We start from the raw sequence: 23083 nt of genomic DNA, 5'->3' as shown, positions 1-23083 counted from the left end.
TTTCGGATCCTAATAGAACTTTAAAAGAGAACTTTAAATGAAGGCAGGTGCACGCAGAGGGTAAAACTATATTTCTGCAGTTAATACAAGCACTGTTTAAAGTGTGGGGATTGATACAACAGCCTAATGTGTCATTTTGATGTCATTTGGCCTTATACAAAGAATTTAGACTGAGAGAAGAACTATAAAGGTAAATATTTCTAAATTTGAAGTATTTCTATCCAGTGTTTAAGCAAAACTGCTATACTATTGACATGGAGTGTATATAAATGATAATATGGGATGATATCAAATGAATAGGACTTATTTTTTAAGGCAGTTTAAAAGTATTTGTTTTTAAATTTACAAGTATAGCTGATATGCTTACTGACTTTGTCATGAAATGCAATTCAATAATAAAGATACTGTATCGTACATTATATTTATAAAACTGCATGCAGCAAGTACATAAACAAATAATAGTCTTATTTCTAAATCGGAATAACCCAGAGTTCTCTCTTCTGTGATCTCTACAGCAGTGAGTTAATCTCGCTGTTGATCTGAGAAACGAGCATCTGAGAGAGCACAATACCTGCAATCTGCCAAGCAGAAGCACAAGGACCAGGTCAGGAGAGTTTAAAGACCTATTGATTATATGTAGACTGTGGTTATTCTTGAATGCTTATGTCCTTTGAGGATGTAATGTATGGAGAATATAGTGTACACAACTGGAGCATGACATAGACTTGCATATTCATATATGCATATTGTCAGTATTAAGAGACCAGACCATGAAACATGTATGTGCTGTTTCCAACACCATGAGCATTAACATGGAATTAGTTTCTTTTTTGATGTTATAATAACTTTGCTGCCACTGTTCTTTGCTATAAGGCTTTCTGCTAGATTTTGGAACATGGCTCTGGGGATTTGTGCTCATTCAGCCACAAGAGCATTAATTGGGCACTGAGTTGAATGAACTGCCAATTAATCCCAAACGTATTCAGTAGAGTTGGGATTAGGGGACTGGTACACGTCAATGTTGGCAAGACGTGTCTTTATGGACTTTGCTTTGTGCACAGGCTCAATTATCATGATGAAACATGTTTTGACTTCTTAATTCTTTTCATTCTTAATGCCACAGCATTACAAACAATTCTCTGCTTCTAATTTTGTGGCACTAGTTTGGGGAAGAGCCACATGTGGTGTAATGGTCAGGTGTCGACATACGTTTGACCATGGTGTGTAAGCAAACAAAGCCTAGGGATGTCCACCTCCTGTAATCTACCTAATCACATGCTCATGAAGATCAGTATTAGCAGGATCTAAACTGTAAGGCAGCAGATTTCCAAGGGCAGGACTAGGCAACACAGGGCACTCAGGATAGTGAATTTTATTAATGTTGTGATTTCAGATAATATTTTATACATTTGCTGGATAATAAGATCTCTGTTTTTCTTATCTTACTGAGTATTTCATTACATATTTATAAAAAACAAAACAAAACAAAAAAAAAACATCAAAATTCAACAGCATTTCTGGAGTTTTTGAGCTCAGATCACATCTTTTCAGTCAGTGGAGCATGTCTTTAACAAATTGTTGAGATAAACAACAGTGGCGAGGATGTGAAAAAAACAGGGCTCATTACAATGCAGTTTGGGTGAGCAGACTATTTAGATTTATTCTCCCTATATACCCTAAATGAAACAGCAAATGTTTGGTGCAGTACAAGTAATTTGAAGCAATGCTTTATCGATTTTTGGGCTCTCTCTCTTTTTTTTAATAAGTGAATTGAGACATTGACAAATCAATATGTCCTCCTGGTTTTCTGTGTTGCCCCTGAAACAAATGTGCTCAGTAGAGCTCTTTTCCCCTTCGCTTATTAAACCTGAGATTTTTAGGTATATACTCCAGGCTAGGTCTTATGTACCTTCTGTTTAAGGAACAAAATGATAGTGGAGAATCATTAATGCACATAAAGGACCTTAAAGATAATGTAATGTTGTAGAGGATCTATCATTATCCAAAAAATGTCCTTGAGATATTCCAGTAAAGTCTACTACTTACAAAAACTATATTACCTGTGGAGTGTACGTATCATCAGTTTCTGGATTTATTGTGTTTACTAAAATACCTGTGGTAGAGCGAGACCCAAAGCCAGAGTCCCGACTAACAGCAGATGAGATTCAGTCCACGTCACTGCACTGTCAGAACATCCCTCTGTGTAAATGGACGCCGCATCCTCCAAGTGCTTTTGAGTTTGAACCCAAAAACACACATGGTTTTGATCATGTTCTAGAAAAATGTGAAAAAAAAATATATATTGTACTTTTTTTCTAATTACTAGTTTTTCTTTTTTCCTTATTTCTATATATGAACAGCAGGTGGCAGGAATGCGTCAACATCAAAATTCTTCAATTTGCTCCTTGACTTTTGAGTAATACATAATCCCCACCCACCACTGACATTAGGTTTTGACATGAACATTTTCTAGAAATAGCCCACCATGATTATAGGGAAGGTTGCATTATTATTGGCTAGATTTATCATTGTCTAAATCATATCGGGGCATGTTATATGTTATGACATTCTTCACAGAGCAGAATAACAAAGCTCATCTGTCTGCACTGCAGATGGTAATTGGTTGTACTCAGCAAGTCTCTTCTATTTCCATAATTGCTGACTGACATATGAGGTGCATAGCAGAGGCACTGACCTCTCTTGGGGTGCAGCAGGAGAAAGGAACTGCACATGTCTCCTTGCTTGGGTTTCTCTGACTGCAGTTAAAGTAGATGTTCCAGGACCAGTCTGTGTAGTTGTTCCAGCCACAGCACATGAACTGGCAGGTTGGACAGGGGAAGAAGTTATTTAAATATTACTATAGGGAATTTTTTTATAATCCATGAGGGACCCATCATAATTTGGCATATGTTGATTATGTTTAAGCCTAGTACTTAATTGTTGTAGAAGCAAAGATACACTCAACCAAGCTGTCAGCTGGTGAATCGACACATTGCAAACTAATTCAAAGCCCCGGGATTCAGTGTGAGACTATAATCGTAACTGACATTCAGAATTTTTTAATGAGACATTAAATTGATACTTTTTGAATGGATTTACAGTACTTGGTAGTCTCCCATGTCCAGAGCAACTTTATTTTATACAAACGAGCAGTTGACAGTTGGTGGTCTTGCTTAGGGGCCGAGTAGTTACAGCTTGGTGGTCCCACGATTTGAACTTGTTGGTCAGAATTCCAACACCTTAACCACTGAATTACCACGAACCAACGTATGGTTTTGGGCGAGAGAAGTTCCCTAATGATGATTAATCAAATTTCTTTATTACTGTAAATGTGTGGAGCAGTTTATATCTCACAGAGATATAATAACAAGAACTACACACTCACATGTACTTCAATTTTTTTATCTGTTGCCTTCTGTCTACCAAAAGAAAAATCCAGTTTTTAAAAAACACTTTCTTTCCCACTGCTATACAAACACTGATTTCTATCCAGTAACTCCATTTAAACCCTGTACTACCTTCTGCTGCTTGTTGCTTATTCCATCTGGTGTGTTTGTGTGTGTGTGTGTGTGTGTGTGTGTGTGTGTGTGTGTGTGTGTGTGTGTGTGTGTGTGTGTGTGTGTGTGTGTGTGTGTGTGTGTGCGTGTGCCTAATTTCGACTGTGTTCTGCACTGTGAAATCTCTTGTGTTCTATACTTAACTAAATTTTATGATACTGCATTCTTTTAGTAATGTTTAGAGTTGGAACACAACCCAAAGCAAAAAAACCTGAATCTGATATTTACAGACGTGCCTCTTATTAAATGTAGTCCATGAGATTTTGAAGGTCCAGGTCGTCATGGTAATGAACAATGGTTTTCTTCACAAGCTTGCCCAGAGCATCCTGTATCTGAAAGGGTACACACTGTACATGTCAGCAGATTTGCCTGCATCTATCTGGGTTAGTATGCAAATATCCTAGGGGAAGCATGTGGGTCCATGCGGCATGCTCGTATCAGCTAGCAGCAGAGCTAACATGGTATGACGGGTGTGCTAATGTGCTTTAGCATTGTAATGAACCCTTACCTCCCCCAGACTGCTCCACTTTCTCTTAAGATTGCATCCTTCACACAAAGGATGTCAGTCCTCTGTTGGAGTGTAAAAACGGTCTACATCGATGCAGTTCATTGGTGAACTCAAAAACTTTTTTTGTAAAAAATAAATAAATAAATAAAGCCCAGGATTGCTATTATCAGTTGGGCGAGGAAGACCAGAGTGAGGCTGAAAGAAAACTGAAGTGGAGGAAAGGCATGAATCACACTGGCCTCAAATACAATCAAGTCCTTGTGCAACAATTTGAACAGATTCTCACTGTTTTAAAGAGGTGACTCTTTTCTTGCAGTGTTCTGATGCATCCACAGTAGGTGATGAAAAACATGACAACACCCACCACTATTAATATGAAGGCTGGATCGATGCGGAATGCGTCTCGGCCTGGGTCTGTGAAAAAAAAAACAAATACAGCTCATGCCACTGTATATAAAGATAAGTGGATTGTGTTTTGAAATGGTTCATATTGGATTGCATATTAAATATAGCATGCAGTCATATGAGAAATAAATGCAGATGTAGTTTACTGTCACACCTGCTGCTTTCTGAACTTTAGCATATACTCCTATAGCAACAATACATAAAGAAAACACCTGAAAGATGTGACAGATCAGTCATTATTATTATTAATACATTTTATTATTACTAGTAATAGTCTATTTTGTAGTTTTTGTTGTTTAGTGATAGTCAGACTAGTAGTAGTTTTAATGTGTAAATAAAAGTAATAATACTATATTACATGTTCGAGGAATAATAATATTAGTAAGTATATCAGTAGTAGCATTGCAGTTAGTAGTGATAGCAGTAATAGGAGTAGGATATAGTGGGTTAGCAAAGGAAATAGTAATACTAGTTTTTTAAGGAGTAGTAGTTTCAGTAGTAATAGTCATAATTTAATAGCTATTGTCACAGAGTAGATAGTAAGATTAGATGTAGTGGTATAAGTAACAATAATTGTACATGCAGTACTTGCAGTCATAGTTCTAGCAATTGGTCTTCACTGTCAGTAGTAGCAATATCAAAAGGTTAAGTAGTAATTTTAGTAGTAAACTTTCTATAGTAGTCTTAGGTTTAGTAGTAGAGTGAGTAGAAGTAATAGTAAGCGTAGTATTAATAGTAGTCTAGCAGTATAGTGAAGTGGAGGTAGTAGTATTAGTAAAGACAGTAGTAAGGATAGTTGTGCAAGAAGGAGCAGCATTTGTTGTTATAGCAATAATAGAAGTACGACTTTTTCTGTAGCAGTAACGATGGTAGTAACTTAATAGTCAAATTGTAGGTGTAGTAGTTTTACTAGTAACAATAGTTGTTTAGTAGTGGTACTAGGAATAGCAGTAGTAAAGTATAGTATTTTAGAAATATTAGTACTAGTAATAGTTCTAAAGCATTTTAAAAGTATTCATAGCTTTAAAGTGTAGGTCGAATTACAGTTGAAAATGCATTTGATTTGATTTGGCATCAACACTACAACCAATATTCTTCCAGATATTCTTTGTATTGCAGGGCATTCTGAGCACAGCAGTGACACTGAGATGGTAGCGTGTGAGTCTGGACCAAGTGCTGCAGTTTGTCTTTTAAGCACCACAGAGTGCCTTAAGTGCTGAACTGAGGAACTGATGTCCAAATAGAAATACTGAGCCAACAGCAGTGCTATAAAGAGGTTTGCCTAATAAATTGGTCAGTACATGTATGCACAATTTTAAAACCCCAACATATACATTCATACCAGTGCTAGTCACTTAATAATCGGAGTAAAGATAATTCATCAGTTGAAACAGTTAAAATCCATCAGTTAGGGGCAGACATGACCTGATATAGTTTTTATTTCACAGAAATGAATGAATGAATGAATGAATGAATGAATGAACAAATGGGAGTTATATAGTATAAAACAAAAAGGAACACAATATATGGCTAAGGTATAAACTTAAAAAAAAAACTATGTCATTGGTATCTCTCCAGTGCTTTGCAGTGTTGGATGTGGTTTCATCTCTCCTGGGCAAAGCAACCTTTAATCCCTTTTTTGAGCACAACAAAAGCTTTAGATCTGTTTCCTATAAGGTTTCATAGCATCACTGTACAGAGTTTCAGTTAGAGCTGAAAAAGACTTCACTCATGAGGGGTAGGCTTTGTTTACTCCCACACTGGTGGTCAAACTGCCTGATCATGATGTTAGAAATCTTCACATATTTTGAAAGAGCATACAAAAAGGCAAAGAAATTCTAATACATGATGCATTGTTATTATTTATAAGTGCAGTAATTTGGTCAAATAGTTAATGAGCTAATCATCATATATTAGCTGTGAATCAGAGACGAAACATCATACTGTATGATGGAGTTATAATCACATATCTGACTGCAACAGAGGGAATTTAAACTGATTTTTAAAATCCAACTTTATATGAGGTGCTCAATATGTATCATTTATTATAAACTATGAAATGGAGATTGAACTTAGAGTACCATTGATAAAGACAGATGGCTCATAAACCACCAGCAGTGCTGTTTTGCTTTTAGAATCAAGGTTCTGTTCCTTTGTGTCCTAAAGCGCTGTTGTGTAGCTGAATAAGCCGGTAAGCTGGTGCGTTTGAGACAAAGGGCTGATGGATTACGTTGTAGCATTGTGTCCTGGGACCTGGCTGCAGTAAATAAACAGATCGTGGGAGATTTGGTGGTGGCAGGCCTGGCTAGCTCGGTATCTGAGGCTCTGGAGTGTGTCATGCTGTTTTTCCTCAAGTCCAACAGTAAAGCACATGGACGCTCAGTTGCTCATGAAACGAGCTTTGATTACAAGGTTGAAGTCAGTCACACTCACATGGCCAGTGTGCTTAACCAAATGTCCATCAGCTACTGTATGCTATCGAATTGTGGTGGATTTGTAATGACAGATCTGTCTGTAATAGCAAATAAGCGGTAGTCTGGTACTGCTAATGCACCCAAACATTAGTCAGACCATGGACCAGAAGTGAGAAATAATGTTGCCGCTTGGCTGTTTACAGTGTCTTGTTTGTGTCTTTTCTTTGGTCCACATAGCACCACTGTTTGCTGCATACAGTACTTCTAATTTATGCTATTCATATGCAGAAAAGACACTGATCATGTATGTAAATTCTAAACTAAGGAAGCTCAACAGTGGCTGTGAATGTTGAAACATCACAGATGGGAATTGTAAATGCGCACACACTTAACACACACACACACACACACACACAAAAAAAACACATTGCTGCTGAACCCAGAAACTCTGACATGGCATTTTCTTTTGTATCTATGGTTATCATTTGCTGCACATTTGTAGATTGTGTTTAGCAGGAGAGAGGCTTTAGTTTCCCAAAACGTGAAGCTAAAAACCAAGAGGAAATAACCGATCCAGGGATTAATGTATGTAAAGGTTTCCGCCCTGTTGAGATTCAGGTCCCTGTCCATCGCAAGCACAAATGAGAGAGACAATTTCTGCAACACAACAACCACAAAAACAAGCCACCCAGCCCGAGAGGTTATTTTGTCTACCATGCAACAAGCCAGCTGAATGGTAAATAAAGGATACAACACTGTTACTCCATTGGTGCATGCCAGATAATTCCTTTACACAACGTGTCTCTGGCCTGGACTGCTGGTGAATAATCCTGAAGCTTTGCTCCATTGTTATACTGTCACCAGGACAGAGTAATGGGCACAGAATAAAGTGATGCAGGCAGACAAATTTGGCAAGCTGACCATTTGAGGACTGCTTCTAATTTCACACTCAAAGCAAAACAACACTGTTTAATGTTGAACATCAAATTTAACTGCCACTCACAGTGTATTCTTTAAATGTTATAATCTGTCATGCTATTATGTGTTAAAACTCCACCGAAGGATATGACCTTGAGCCAGGCCCAGAAAACTACGAAATGGTTCTGGCAAATCATCTCACCTTTGCTGTTATTCTTCTAGATTGAGCTCTTTAAAAATTGAGTTTTGCATGTCAAAACAGAAAAAAGAGGCAGAAGTATTACATGAACTGGCTTTCTATAACTATACAGTAACTCTAATGACAATATGCAAATTGAGACATCTTTCTTTTTACACTCTACAAATAAGTATTTACAGCCCAAACTGATTCGCCACAGCTTATTAAAATAATATAATAGTTGTTTGATTAGAATTTTCTGCTGGTTGAGTTAAACACATGTATTTAGGCATGTGTATCCAGTGTCATTCTATAATAATGTGCTAATGTGTTTATTCTTCACTTGGCAAACAGAGAAATATCTGCACATTTAATTCGAACAGTGTAATTCAGAAACATGGAGATAATTACAGCTTTAAGTAGGGCTTTTACAAATAAGGAATAGTTTGGTAATAATTGGTTTTACAGCCAACAGGAAACAAAGCAAACAAAGAGGACATTCTGTTACATAAACGTCAGTAAAAATTCTGCAGTCATTCTACTGTATGCTAAACAAAATCTGTATTCTTAAGGGACAACGTTTTAAACCATGTTATTGTTCACTGTTATAATAAGCCATTATAATAAGCTGCCATTTAATTTCAGATGTGTAATGTCCCTTGTGAACATAGTCTATTAGTGTTGTTGCACTTCATTTGCAGCAGGTCTCTCCAGATCAGTCTGGAACTGTCTATGTAATTGACAAAAATCAATCAACATATTTATTAATAGCAACAAATTTTATTTTCAGCATGGCACCAGTACTGAAAATTTCTCCTAGTTTCCATCCACTAACTAGATTTCACCTGCCATACAACAGCTACCACCTGGTGTGGGTACAGCTTACTCTGAGACATGAATAACTAGCCACTGCGTCTTTCCGAACTGGTGTTTGTGCTACTTCACGGGGCTTTTAACAGAGCCATTAAGTGACTCATGTAGCCATTTTCTATGGAATTTACTTGCCAAGTTCTCCCTGGTCATCCTTGGTTCCAAATGGCATATAATTTGTATTAAATTTGGGCACAGCAAGAAGCCAGGTTTCAGGTCTTCTCCAGGTTCAACTTTACAGGATGCTCTAAGATCAGTTGACTGATTCACAGAATAAATTGATATTACCTTGGGCAGGAATCCTGAATTTAACTACAAGCTCACCGCAGTCGTGTATCAACTAATGTAGGCATCACAAGCTTATTAAAGCCTATGACTTAATACAGAGAACACAATTGCTGTAGCTCTATGTCTTTACATATAGCCATGGCAACATCTTTTAAATGTGGTGAATAGACCACAGTTTTATCTGTCTGATGTGTTGAGATCTTATGCTCCCTGTGCCACCACACCTCTCCTCAGCCTATAAGAGAAGTGTCCAGCTGAGTATCTCTCTATCAGGATTACCCCCAAACAGATGCCTTTCATTAGAAAAATCTTCATTAGAACAGTTTAGATAAGAAAAGTCTCCAGCCCGAGGTTTCATGCTTCGGAAAGCATTTGGCAAAGATTTAACAATATTTACCAACCCCTTTATACTGTTTAAATGTAAAGGTGTACAAGAGATACCATCCTTATGAGCAAGAAAATAAGTTGGGGACACATCTTGGATCGTAACAATAACTTTGTTGAAATCATTGAGGCTCCGAGACCATAAAAAGTTGCTGGCTGGCAGTCAGACTAAATTTGTACATCGTTGACTTTGCCATCAGGATCCACTACACTGATGATTTTGATTGCAAAGCATCCCGTTTCCAAACTTGCCCTTCAAGGACATGCTCCATGGGTCTCTTTGGTTGTGGAGTACTATTTAAGCACCATCCCACGAGATGGCATCCCATTAATAACTCAGATGTCTGTTAGGAGCCTGTGGACAGAACTCTTCCTGCTTGAAGCTGTCTAAAGCAGGTGTTGTGATGTTATGGCCACTGGAGCATGGAACAAGGTTACGGTGACCTAATAGTCCCACATGGAAGGGCATATTTTTTGGGCTTTTTGTTTTGCTGTTTTTTTGCTTCCTGTTTAAAGATGGGAGGCAAATTATTTGGAATTGATTTGCACATCTGGCAGAGCAGCTTACTCACACCTGGTGAATGATTGATAATAAACTAGCAGTGGTAATAATGGAAGGCAGAATTCAAGCGAAACTCAAGATGTGATTCTGTAGCATTATTCAAAAATGTGACACTTGTACCATGAGGCAGAATCAATGAGATGAAGATATCCTCAGCTTTGGAACACAAGAAACCTGTAGCTCTAACTGCTGTTACAAGCTGCCATGTGGATTGCTCCATATGGTGTACATGTGGTCTGATGTGTATGGGGCAAAAAGAAGGATGGGGAAAATGGCTGAAAGACAAACTGGAAATACCACATCATGCATCACTCAGTGGTTTTGTTGAAATGTTCTGGCATGCATAATCACATTTGGTTAGGATCAAATCACGCTTAATTATTATTCATAAAAAATGGCTACAACATTTTGCGACACACTCTCCTTTATTTAAAAAATACTAGGATTTAAAGAATGACATTTAGTGCACCACCTAACAGATATTTATAGTGCTTTACATGTAGCAAAAACTCCACAGGACAAAAGTGGGTTGGCATGAAATTAGAAGTGCCAAGACACCATGAAATTAAACACCTCACTCAGGAGCTTAAACCTCAACTCTGATACATAGCCTAGCACTGGGTCAGGACATTAATATAAAAATATAGATATGGCGGAAATGAGTTATCCAAATCCTGTATTTCTAACCAAATCTGTCATCTACTGGCAGTGCTTAAAAGAAAGAGTGGAACATGTGGATAAGTTACATAACGATTACTTAGAACTGTTGATATAATGCTTTTTCTCACATATGGAAACAAACAGAAACATGGACAAAACAGTTAGCTAATGTTAATGTAAAAAAAAGCTAATAGAAATAAAACAGCTGAGAAATATATATAAAATTAGTTTCATTGGCATTTGAGAAAATGATTAAATAAAATGTACAATCAGAAAAGCCAAACTTTTTTTTGTGTAGTATGTCTCTGGGTGTCTGACATTATTAATCAGGATGAGATCAGATGAACTACATTTTGAGCTTAGCACAGTGTGAAGAACAGCTCAGTAAAGAGACACTGTTTAGAAAAGATTACAGTGGGTACACTGGCTTCAAATCATATCGTACACTCATAAATGCCAACATTTTAAATATAGTCATTTTTCAACACTTTTTGTATATGCGACCACTATTAGGCCATCATAAACATGCGCCAACACGAAAGCCCAAACAAAATTCATCCATACTACGGATCTGACATTAAGGTGATTAAACTGACACCTTTTCAAAATTCAATTATGCCAATTTTCTTCACATAGTGCTGAACTCTGAATTACAGAAAACTAATAGAGGACAGAATACATCAATGAAAACCAAATATGGAATAAAAACAGACAAGACAACCAATATACAAAAAAAGAAAAATGCAAAAAATGAGTTAACCGTTGCTTTAAAGTAACACCCTTTGTTTCCCCTTGTGCAGTTAGATATTACAGAAAGCTTTTCTTATACTTTAAAGCAAATCAAAAACCAAGATAAGCAACATCAAGGTCATGAAACTCATGCGTCATATTTCATAGTTATAACTGAGATGATATGGAGGAAAACACTGTAGGATGGCAGTAAAGGATTAATTCAAGATTTCAAAAATTCAAACCTCTTGTGGCCACAATGTTGATTTCATTTTTGTGTGATGTCATATCTCATTACAAGTGACTTTTAGGACTGCAGTCTTGTTTGTGTTTATGATAACAACATGTTTGCTATTGTGGAGGTAAAATTACAGCGGGAGCTGATATATGCACTAACTCCTTCTCAAACCAACAATCCACCATATAAAACACTGAGCATGTTAACACTTTTTATTATGAAGCATAAAAAACAAGTAATATATATTTTTTTATATAAAACTGCGACTTGAGGCTAAAGGAACCTTGTGCCACGCAGCTCTGTCGTATTGCGGCTTTTAGTCCGCAGCGATTCGGCTGAATTTCAGCACCGATCCCAATCCGTCCCAATATCCGCTAGGCGTTAGCAAACAGGAGTTATTGTGTTAGAGTCTGCACTGTTCCTTAGCAATACTTATTCTTTCTCCTCACGTCCTTATCCTCTTAAGAACCTCAAACAACATCTCACATAGCAGCAATGCATAGTGACAGCGGTTCTATAACTCATCCCAAACAGAATACCAATTTTGTCCATTCTTCTACATATCTAGGATGAAAACCTGAACTGCTGACCACCTCTGGTCCCTGATTGTACTAAACCAATTTTCCCAAACTATAGTAAACAGCAGTACTATTTCTCAACTGATGCCCAATTAGATGAGTGGTGTTTATTTATTATTTTCTTATCAGCACAACCTGCACTTTTCCAACACTTTAGCAGAATGGTATACTATCTGAGTCCTGAGTTGGATAAAAAATAAAGATGGCTGATGACCCTATTTTTTTTGCCAGAATGTCAGACAACAATTGCAGTCTGGGCAAAATAATTGATGGTCTTCTGGACAGCAATTAAACCCCACAATACCTTAAGCTAAAAGTGCTGTCTTTGATCTTTTGCTCTCCTTTAAGGCGAAGAAGGAAGGGATGACAGAACAGATTTAGTTGCTTGAGCTGTATTTGAAGTGAAGTTACGAATACAAAACCAGCTCATCTAACAGGAATGTCAGCTGAAATAGAAACTACTATGACCTCTGTGGCACATCCTAGCCTTGAAAATGCTTGTGTGGAAAAAAAAATGAATAGATGATGGAAATGAGGAAAAAACATTGGATGAAGTGCTCAGGTATACAAAAACAGAAAGAATGCATGACCCTTGTCCTGTAATTATCATTGGTGCAGAGAGGCTGCTTTCTAAGCTGCAGTTAACGTGCCTCTTTGCATGCTTTTCATGGCTCTGAATGTGGAGTAACCGTTTTGAAAGATGACACAAACCTCAGGTGTTAGGTGTAATTGTTCACTATTACAACTAGAAATGAATGTACAGCGCTGGCTCCAAAACATTAGTGTGAAAATATTAAAGATTCATCTTCATCTGTGTTTAGACAGTGCATTATTACTGTGTAACAGGATATTCGAACATAGGCGAAAAAGGTGAAGCAACTGCTGTTGTCTGATATCTCAGTGTAACTCTCGAACCCCACTCCAATTTTCCAACTTGCTTGAATCCGCTTATTTGAATCGTTCGGTATAAATCTGTGCTTATGAGTAGTTAGAACACACCAAGCCCTTCCACAGCAACCCAGAGTCCTACTAACTCAGGATACACTTCACTCCTCTGATGCATAAAAATGAGAATTAAACTGTACTGGGTACAAAAAGAGAAACAAAACAACACAAAAGAAAGTCGTCCATTGATATGATGGCGGTTTCCACCTGAAAACCCGAGGCCAGGATGGAACCTTTAGTCAGTTTCATTGGCGAGGGAATTTGAATAATCTGAATAACATTTAAAAAGCACACCACCCATATATGGCATGGTTAATCTTCTAGATCTTCTCCTTTCCTTGCAGGATGGGAATTATACATTAGTAGAGCAATGCCGTTTATTGTTGTCATGGTATTCGCCTTCCTACAATTGTTAGTTAATCCAAGCATATATAATAAAAAGGTTCTAAAGGAGTAGGGACAGGGAAACAGCCAGTACAGGGCTTCTTGTCCAAAGAATTCTTTCCTCTCTGTCTCTCTTACTCTTTGGCAGATGAGTGGTGTCACAAGAGAGAAGAGATAAAAGAAGAAAAGGGACGCATGGCTGATGTCTGTACAGAGTCGTTTGTGGAGACCAGGAGATAAGGTTAGGAGATGTAGGAGATGTAAGGGAGCTTTTCCTCCAGAATCAGTTCTATAATCCTCTGACTGTACTGCAGCCTGGCTAGGCGTTGTACTTCTTCCCTGTTCTGTGGATCTGATGAAACAACGTCATGGAAAAGGCCATACCCAGGAGCTGCAACACAAATAACACATCCAGAAGGTAAGGAGTGAGATATACACACACACACACACACACACACACACATCTCAAACACACACATACATCTTAAACACACACATACATCTCAAACACATACACATCTCAGACACACACACACACCTCAAACACACACATACTGTACATCTCAAACACATACACATCTCAGACACACACACTTCAAACACACACATACATCTCAAACACACACACATCCCAAACACCCACTCCTCAAACACATACCTCAAACACACACACACACACACACACACACACACACACACACACACACACACACACACACACACACACACACACACACACACACATCCCAAACACACACACATCTCAAACACACACATATCTCAAACACACATCTCAAACACACACATCTCAAACACACACACATATCTCAAACACACATCTCAAACACACACATCTCAAACACACACACATATCTCAAACACACATCTCAAACACACACACATCTCAAACACACACACACACCTCAAACACACACATCTCAAACACACACACATCTTAAACAAACACACACACACACACACATCTCAAACACGCACATCTTAAACACACACACACACACACACACACACACACACACACACACACACACACACACACACACACACACACACACACACACACAAACACACATCTCAAACCCACACAGCTGACACACACACACACACACACACACACACACACATACACACACACACACCCCAAACACACATGATCACTCCACTTTGTATCTGAGGTTTGTAAACTGTGGAATAACACATGAGATTAATATCAGACTTTGTAAACATACCTCAGCTATTGTCACAGAGGAGGAAACTGGTGTTCCCTCACATTAGTGTTTTGCATTCGTCCCATTTTCCTGCCTTCAGATGGAGTAATGTGTGATGTAGAGAAGTATTATACCAATGAGGGGAAATTTGAGATGCACTATGACCATGCAGCCTCTTTGAAGTTTCCTTTTCAAACCTTCCTGCATTCGCATATCAAACAAAGTCTACAGTCCTCTAGCAGCCATTATCTTCAAGTGGTTATGTGTGTTTTGGATTACAATTCATTCTTATAGCAAATATATTTATGTGCATGGTTTTATTTGTTTTTAAATTTTATATCAGAACCATATATAGCAAATATTAAACTTTATTCTCAGTTATCCACCTTGAAAAAAGAGCAGCCAAATATGGTCATGTTACAGTATGTCTTACCTCTTTAACACATCTAACACATCATCTGTTAACAAATGTACTGTATTGCTTTTGGAGGAAATTAACTAAAGCTAGATGTTTTACTTTTGAAGCTGATATCGCTGATATCTGCCTACGCCAGAGCACAAGAAGGCAGGATGTCAGGCATTGTGATTGACAGGTGAGTAGAGACGCCACTGTGTCATGATTGGTCGTTTTCTGGTAGCCCACATCATTTAGTTTTCTGAAATTTACAGTCTGAAATTTACAGCACCTGGGCTGCTACAGATATAGACATTTCAGCTATGAAAAAAGACTTTTTTGACAGCTGCCAAAATACGGGAAATTGAAGAAGAAAAAAAAACTAGAAAATGCACAAAAAAGTGTTCTGAAAAATCACTGGTCTCATGTCTAACCGGGTTAGTACACCACACCAGCCTTAGATGAATAGGGCTTTAAAATGTGGCACTACTACAGAGATGTCAAAGAGATGCATGCAGTCTCTGATTACTGAAAGTTTAAGATCTGAATGCTGAAAGAATAAACAGGTGAATCTTGAATGTATAAGACACAGATACTGAGTATATGTAATTACTGAGCATATAAAATAAATGTGTACTCTTATTCTGTGTAAACTCGTGTGTGAAAATTCCAGATCAGCGGTTTCTGAAATACATAAGCCAGACCATCTGCCACCAAATATCATGCCATGTGAATAGAATTAAATTCAAAGAGATCACATTTCTATCTAATGTGAGATAACATTAAGTGAAGCTCTAGATCTGTATCTGTATGATTTTATGCAGCATGCTGCTTCCACATGATTGGCTGATTGGATAACTACATAAATAAGCAGGTGTATTCCTATAAAAGTGGAGGATGTAAAAGATTCCTGAGCTTTTAAGATGTGATTAGTCTCTCAACATGTATTTAAATAGAAGTGTTATGTAGATACATGTGAAAGTGCCTTTTTACATGAGTTAAGAATAAGACTGAGCTGCTCCTAAGTGTGTACTCATACTCATAACACGTCTTATACTGTACCTTAACAAGATGCTAGACGCTAGAACATACAGTATAAACATATTATGAATATGTGGATGACGTCCCATGATCTGGACACACAGACACACACTAAAACCCTGTTCTCCACTGAGTGTGCTTCTGCTTCTCAGATATAAATATTTGAGCACAGCAGGATCAGGCAGTGGGCACTGACCACACTTATTACTTCAAACCTGGCACACAAAGAGACGGAAAAAAACACCCACATGCATATGCCTGATCCAGCCAAAGATACAGCCCTCTTCACCACACACATGTACACAGGCTTACTGTCACAAATTATATTACCTGGACAACCAATATACACATGGCGATAGTGCCGAGCAGGTGCTTGTTATCATCCAGCCACTCCTCCACCTTCTCAAAGCAACCCTGCAGGAAAAACACATACAGTACACACACTCAATATTGACTTTTAGAATAAACACATAAATATATAGACATTTTAAAACATAGCATGCCACAGTTGAGCATCATCCATATATTGATTTGCTAGTGTGAGCATTCTCTAGCTCATTTAAACACTCTACAGCAAGAATTTACTGCCTTTTATAAGAGTAGGTGCGTAAACGGGGCTTATTTAATTAACAATTTTTTACTGATCAAGGAAGACTGGCTTAACATATCATCACTCTATGATGACATCTGCAATGCAATGAATTTTTTCTTAGCTCAGCTCTGATTCAGTATGAGCATGAAAAACGCGCACGCCTTATGTAGCAGCTGAACAATGCTGAATTGGCCGTTCGGAAGAGCGCGTTTATGTGAACTCGGAGCTATATGTGGTGACAGACCACCATAGTTCTCTGGGTGTGTGACATACTGGAATATAGTGGACAGAGAGAACAATAAGAAATGTGAAGCCAGATTTCTCACACAGTGACAAAATGTATAAATTCCCAGAGCAAAGTCCCAGAGGTGTGTGCCTGTGGTATTCTGAACATCTTAAAACATTTAAAACACATCTACATCCAGAAACATAATTGCCTCTGTCTGTTTTCTAATAGAAGGGATTAAAAAGCAGCGAGCTTTTACTGCCGCTCTGACATAAAAAGAAGCTATTACTGATCTCTGCATTTAATTTCCCTTCATTCATTAATGAAACTGTTTCAAGCCAAAAACAAGAGTGAAACAACCAAAATCTAATTTCATGCTATATCTAAATGAATGAATAAATTCCTCATTTAAATAACATATGCTTTAAAAATGTCTATTCGTGTTTTGTTTATGTGCATCAGCGTTACTGTTCTGAGCCACATATTTACTGCTGATGCATTCCTTCATTGTTAATCCACCACCAAGTGTGCTCTTTCAAATGGAGTAAAAATCAAAAGATGATGTTGATTCCTTGGAGAAAAGCTGAGAAAACATCAGCCGAGCTATTGTAAAGTTTCACACGTGATACAGTGCTCAATTAATATTCTGGCAATAAGCTGCGTTAACGGTGGGTAGGAAATCATCTTTTTAACCACTCTGCCCCCAAATCCTTCCCAGCGCCCTAAATGCAGATAAGCTGAGCTGCGAAAGATGAAGCTGCTTCTTTCTGTTTGTAGAATAGGCCACTGCTTGAGACAAACCTTAGAAGACCGTAATCAGAGTAAACTGGAAAGTGTTTTATTAATTATCTACTCAGTAGGCCACTTCACATTTCTTCATATTGTTTAAAATGCACTCCAAATGAATTTGAAGTTATGTGTAAGCTCATTGGAGATTATATATATATATATATATATATATATATATATATATATATATATATATATATATATATAATCTTCTAACTCTCTTATGCTGCTGTTATAGATGAACTTCCCTCAGGGAAATCTGAATGTCTGTAAAACCTTGTCACTCTTCAGCCTAAGTTTATCAATTACTTGTAACGCTAGAGATCCATTTTTAATAAGCATTTCTCAATGCTAGAGTCAAGAAATGTATACTTAACAACTACACTTTTAATGCTGAAAAGCTATTTAAAAAAAAGTGCTATTTTTTTTGCCATATTTGAAAAATGTTCCCCGCTAACATGAACTCATCCAGCATTAGTGCTAGAAAGACGTGTAGGAAAAAGTAGTGTAGAGCTTTCACCAAGCCTTGTTTAGACAAGTCCTGAGTGGTGTATAGGTCTACTAGAAGCATGGCGTATGTAAAATGAGGTGGTTTGTGTGGATTCGACTGCTGTTTCTATAATTGCAGCTGCATGGCCACAAGGAAGACGCAGACATTAAGTCAAACGGTTTCAAATGAGCTGTGCAGTCCTCTGGTTTAACTGCCTATCACATGGAGGTGACCGGCTTATTAACCAACTCAGCAAGATCAAATTCAACATTAAATTAAATTTTAATGTTGTTTACATTTTTCCATTAACAAGACTTAAATTTTTGGCATAATCAGAAGCTAATTATAAAAATATGTTTACAGGAGATTAACCATTAAAAGAACCTATGAAGAAGTTTTAAAGAGTGAAGTGTTTATGGGTCATTATTACTTAAGTCTTAAAATTTCATTCCTTTGTGTCTGTATATTTATCAGCTGGTGTGAGCATTAGTTCATTTGAACACACTGCTGTCAGCGATGAGCAGAAAATTACAGAAAATGATTTGTCACAGCTTTAAAGCTGAAATTCTGTTCAGGAAACATTGACTGGCAAGTATAATGACTCTTGCTGTTCATAACAAATAAGAAAATTATCATCATCCAATTAAGCCACAATTAAATTAATCTTAGAATAAAATTGAGCTAAACAAAATAACACATCTTTAGCCACTCACCCGCTTCCAGAACTCGTTGGTGACGTTACGGCCGCAGTCCTGATAGTGTTCCTGGCAGCAGCGGTCAGGGACCACCTTCTCTTTCAGAGCCTCGTGCCAGTCTGTAAACCCAGTCACACCACAGCACTTCCACTGTGCAAAGCAGAGAAAGTCATACAGCACAACGTCGACATGATTCAGCTGATTAAAAGGGCAGAAAGCCTGCCTGTGTGTCTCCACTTTTCCTTATGTCTTTACCCAGCTATTTCTTACTTCAGCTAAACTCTATCAGAAACTTCATACAAAAAAAAAAATGAAGTAGCTGTCAGAAGATGCCAATGGCTTTTGAAATTCAAATGCACATAACTATTTCTTGCTTTTAAGTGTCTTTAATCTAAGCTCTTTCGTCTCGAGGATTAAACACAACATGCATGCAATTTGAAAAATTGCTGGGAGACATAATGTGCTGATGCTACAGCTCAGAAGTTTAATGTGTAAAGTGTGTACCTCAGCTTGGATGATATTCCAAGCGTTCTTCAGTCCAACGTTATTTTCTGAGTAGTATAGAGACAGGCCATCTTTCAGATCCTGCTTGGCATTCTCACTGACCTAAAACAGAAACAAAGCCATGAATAAACATACTGTAATTTATCCAACAGTTAGCACCAGAAAGAAAAACACTTTTACAGACCAATAAAACATCCATTTAGAGGGAGATACATAACACCATTATATATTAACAGTACCATATAATCAGGTGATATGTTGGCCCAGTGAGCATGTAGTTATAAAATGAGTTGTAAAAGCTGTAAAAATTGGTAAAATTCTCTTAATGCTAGTTTCTTACTTACAATCACTAGCTGCTTTGACTGGGATGCATTGTATAAACATCTCATCATTGGGTTTTAATGACTATATAGTATATTGTTTTAATCCTCTCAGCTTTCAAACTACCACTGGGTATCAAAATGCACAAGCATTAAGATTAAAAATCACAAAACACAGCATCAGTGGTAGATTTATTTCATGAGGTATGAGTGACATAGGATGATTTATTAATTCTCTTATCGTTTCCAGATTATTTAGTTACTATGCCTGCAGCATTGACCTACTTTGCATTTTTAATATTTAATAATTAATCAGAGGCATTGCAAATTAGTTCTAGTCCAATAACCCAGATACCCGGTTAGAAATGCACCTGAAATCACAACAACAACAAAAAAAAAATGAATGTAAAACAAGTTACTGATTAACAGCAATGCTGATGTGATGCCTGATGTAAGAGGCAACAATGATACTCAGTCAAGAGTAATGATAAAAGAGAAGAATGCACGGAGTGGAGAAACACTGATTATGAGAAGATATTTTGGTGTTTATATGCTGTGTATTGGCTTCCTATGAACCCTGCAGGCTCCATCAAACCTGATTCTGATGAGAGGAGAGAGAAAAATGAGAGGAGGAGATACATCAACAATCTGTCTCACAGAAAGACCTGAAAAACCTCAGACAATTCTTATTCTCATTATACAGAGACAGTGCTAGAGAACAGCATACATAGTCTACCCCTATCTCTCTCTCTCTCTCTCTCTCTCTCTCTCTCTCTCACCCCCCCCCCCCACACACACACACACACAAACAAACACACACACCTTGCTCATATTTGTCAGTGAACACTCTGCACTCACAGCAGAGCTGAATAGCAGTACTGGCCTAAAATACATGATAATGACTTCTGCTTCAAAACTGAACAGAGTTGACCCAATTACCCCAACATGCACTGCACAATCACTCTGCTCTAATACGGACTATTAACAATTAGCCTGGAGCCATAAAGATTATAGTATCATATCTGTAAAAAACATGCTGCAACAGAGCTGGGAAGTAAAGCGGACTGAAGGCTGAGATGAGCATATTATACCACAGTGCTGCTGTATTCTCGGTTCTTATCAATCAGATGGTACGGAAAGGCTTAGTTCTATACACCAGCATAGTTTTAGCAAAGTTTAGATTAATGCATTGTTTCTATGTAGCATCTTACACAGGGTCTTTCAGTAAATAACAGATGCCTCACGTACATTATATAGAATAAATGTGTGTAACTGTTGATGTGAAGAGGTGTTATGTAAGGAAATATTTATTTTTGGAAGAAGACTCCAGTGTCAGCACTTTGTAACAGCGATTATTTGCATTTTCTGTCTTATTTAATGATCGGTGGAGGAACTGATGTTTGTTGCTGAAATACTATACATTATACAGTGATAAAAAAATCATTTGTTTCAACAATGATCTAAACTATTAACTGTAACTATAAACTGTTAAAAACTGTTAAATAAATACACTAGCACTTGGCTACATTGGCTAGCACTTGGCTATATAAAAGACTGACAATAGTTTTAGTCTGTGAACTAGTGAACCTGTATTGATGTATTCATTAATCGAATACTAGAGATTTTATTGATAAATACTTCACTCTGGATCTGCCAAATGACATAATACTAAATGTAAACAATTTTTAAAACCTATTCATTACTAGCTGTTTAAAGTATTCCTATAGAAATTATAACATATTTAAATGATTACATAGAAGCATTCGTATGAACATTACAGCCAGAACTTCTGTCACAACTGTGATATTAGAGATAAATATAAATCAGCCTCTTTAGGTTGTGACTGATTTAGCAGTTCTGGTATCCAATCACCATGGGATTGTGTACTTGTCTTTAATGTAATCATGGTGGTCCATTGCACTAGGAAACACAGAAAACCCGTCTAGTTCCACTTTAGGAAGAACAATACAACAGCTTCAATTAGGGTTAATTTATTGCTTAATGTATTGACTTGAACAAATGCATTGATCATTAGGAGTTTATTTTCTTGCCCTCTGGCAATGTTTAAACAGAGTCAGTCTAGTTGAAATTGAACTCCAGTACATACTCCAAATGAAGTCCAGAAACCTGCTTGTGATTGTTGTGTGTTTGCTTTGTATTCATTTCTCATGGCAAAGTTTGAACACACTCTTGCAGATGTTAGAGTTTGTTGAGCAGTGTTTGGACAGTGTGATTGTTTTTAATGCTCGTCAGTAGGACCCCAGCCTGATACTATGTCTCTATCTGCTCTTAAATAAAGCTAATGTTAGGCTTGTCACACCTGCTACCTCTAGCTAATGTGAAATGTCATTAGGCTGTAATTAAAGCCTTGATCTTTATCTTGATACAGCAGGAGTAAGAATGGAAATCGGCTGTGTTGAGTATGGAAAAAAGTCTGTTATAGCAGATGCTCTAACTGTTTGTGGACTCTGAATAGAAAGTTCTCACATACATAATGTAAGTCAGTGGTCCCCAACCTTTTTTTCGCCGCAGATCGGTCAATGTTTGATAATTTTACCGCAGCCTGCTGGGGGTGGGGGTGGCGGCTATACAATTAAATTAAAATTGATAATTTTAATTTAATTCTATTTAAACATGCCTTTTTAACTCACTACAACGCTAAATCAATGAGAACCCTGAGCTTTTTTCTTTGCAATGAGACAGTTCCATCTGGGGTAATAGGAGACAATGACACCCGAAGTGTGTTGCTTATGTCCAGTTTATTCTGTTGTTTTGTTTTGGTTGCTGTCACTGCAGAAAACCCCGCTTCACACAGATAGCATGTCGGAAATGGCAATAGGGATTTAAGAGCTGTGGTGGCAATCTCAGGGTATTCCGCCATGACTTTAATCCAGAACACCGGCAGAGTTTCTAACTTTCTAACGACGTCTGTTTTGTGCTCATTTTTGCTAATTTGTGGGTTAAATTTGAGCAAACACAATATACACATACACCAAGCACTGTTAAACATGACAAAGTACCGGTGAACAGAGAGAAGAGCGATACACACCTTCTCTCCACCAAAGCTACAACGCCACTGCCGCTTGCAGCCGCTCAGCTCCAGATGTCACCTAAACCCGGCCCGATATCATGATACAGTATTTTGAGCATGCGCGGTATTGGTGCGGCTTTAGGTGACTTCTCCCAGT

General features: G+C 37.6%; 2 protein-coding genes across 5 annotated transcripts in view; both read right to left on the bottom strand.

The window, feature by feature from the left end:
- Positions 1-417: 417 nt before the first annotated feature.
- Positions 418-10366, bottom strand: tspan33b (tetraspanin 33b). Its single transcript, XM_047822392.1, is given in 9 exon segments — positions 418-578; positions 2114-2274; positions 2692-2818; positions 3794-3897; positions 4205-4271; positions 4352-4479; positions 4625-4682; positions 7324-7330; positions 7426-10366. Coding segments are annotated over 9 exon segments (897 nt in total). The 5' UTR covers positions 7602-10366; the 3' UTR covers positions 418-509.
- A 124-nt stretch (positions 10367-10490) lies between these two features.
- The window catches only part of tspan9a (tetraspanin 9a), a 181581-nt gene continuing 168988 nt past the window's right edge, over positions 10491-23083 (bottom strand). For all 4 annotated transcript variants that reach the window (XM_027161585.2, XM_027161582.2, XM_027161584.2 and 1 more), the window contains 4 exons: positions 19576-19677; positions 19090-19221; positions 16610-16693; positions 10491-14009 (listed from right to left, as the gene is read on the bottom strand). In XM_027161585.2, coding sequence (XP_027017386.1) covers positions 13938-14009; positions 16610-16693; positions 19090-19221; positions 19576-19677 — 390 coding nt within the window. In that variant the 3' untranslated portion in view covers positions 10491-13937. The remainder of the gene's footprint in view (positions 14010-16609; positions 16694-19089; positions 19222-19575; positions 19678-23083) is intronic.

This window comes from Tachysurus fulvidraco, chromosome 13 (genome assembly GCF_022655615.1).
Source record: "Tachysurus fulvidraco isolate hzauxx_2018 chromosome 13, HZAU_PFXX_2.0, whole genome shotgun sequence".
Lineage (NCBI taxonomy): Eukaryota > Metazoa > Chordata > Actinopteri > Siluriformes > Bagridae > Tachysurus > Tachysurus fulvidraco.
The sequence above is the reverse complement of the archived record's forward strand: the minus strand, read 5'-3'. Positions and strand labels throughout refer to the sequence as shown.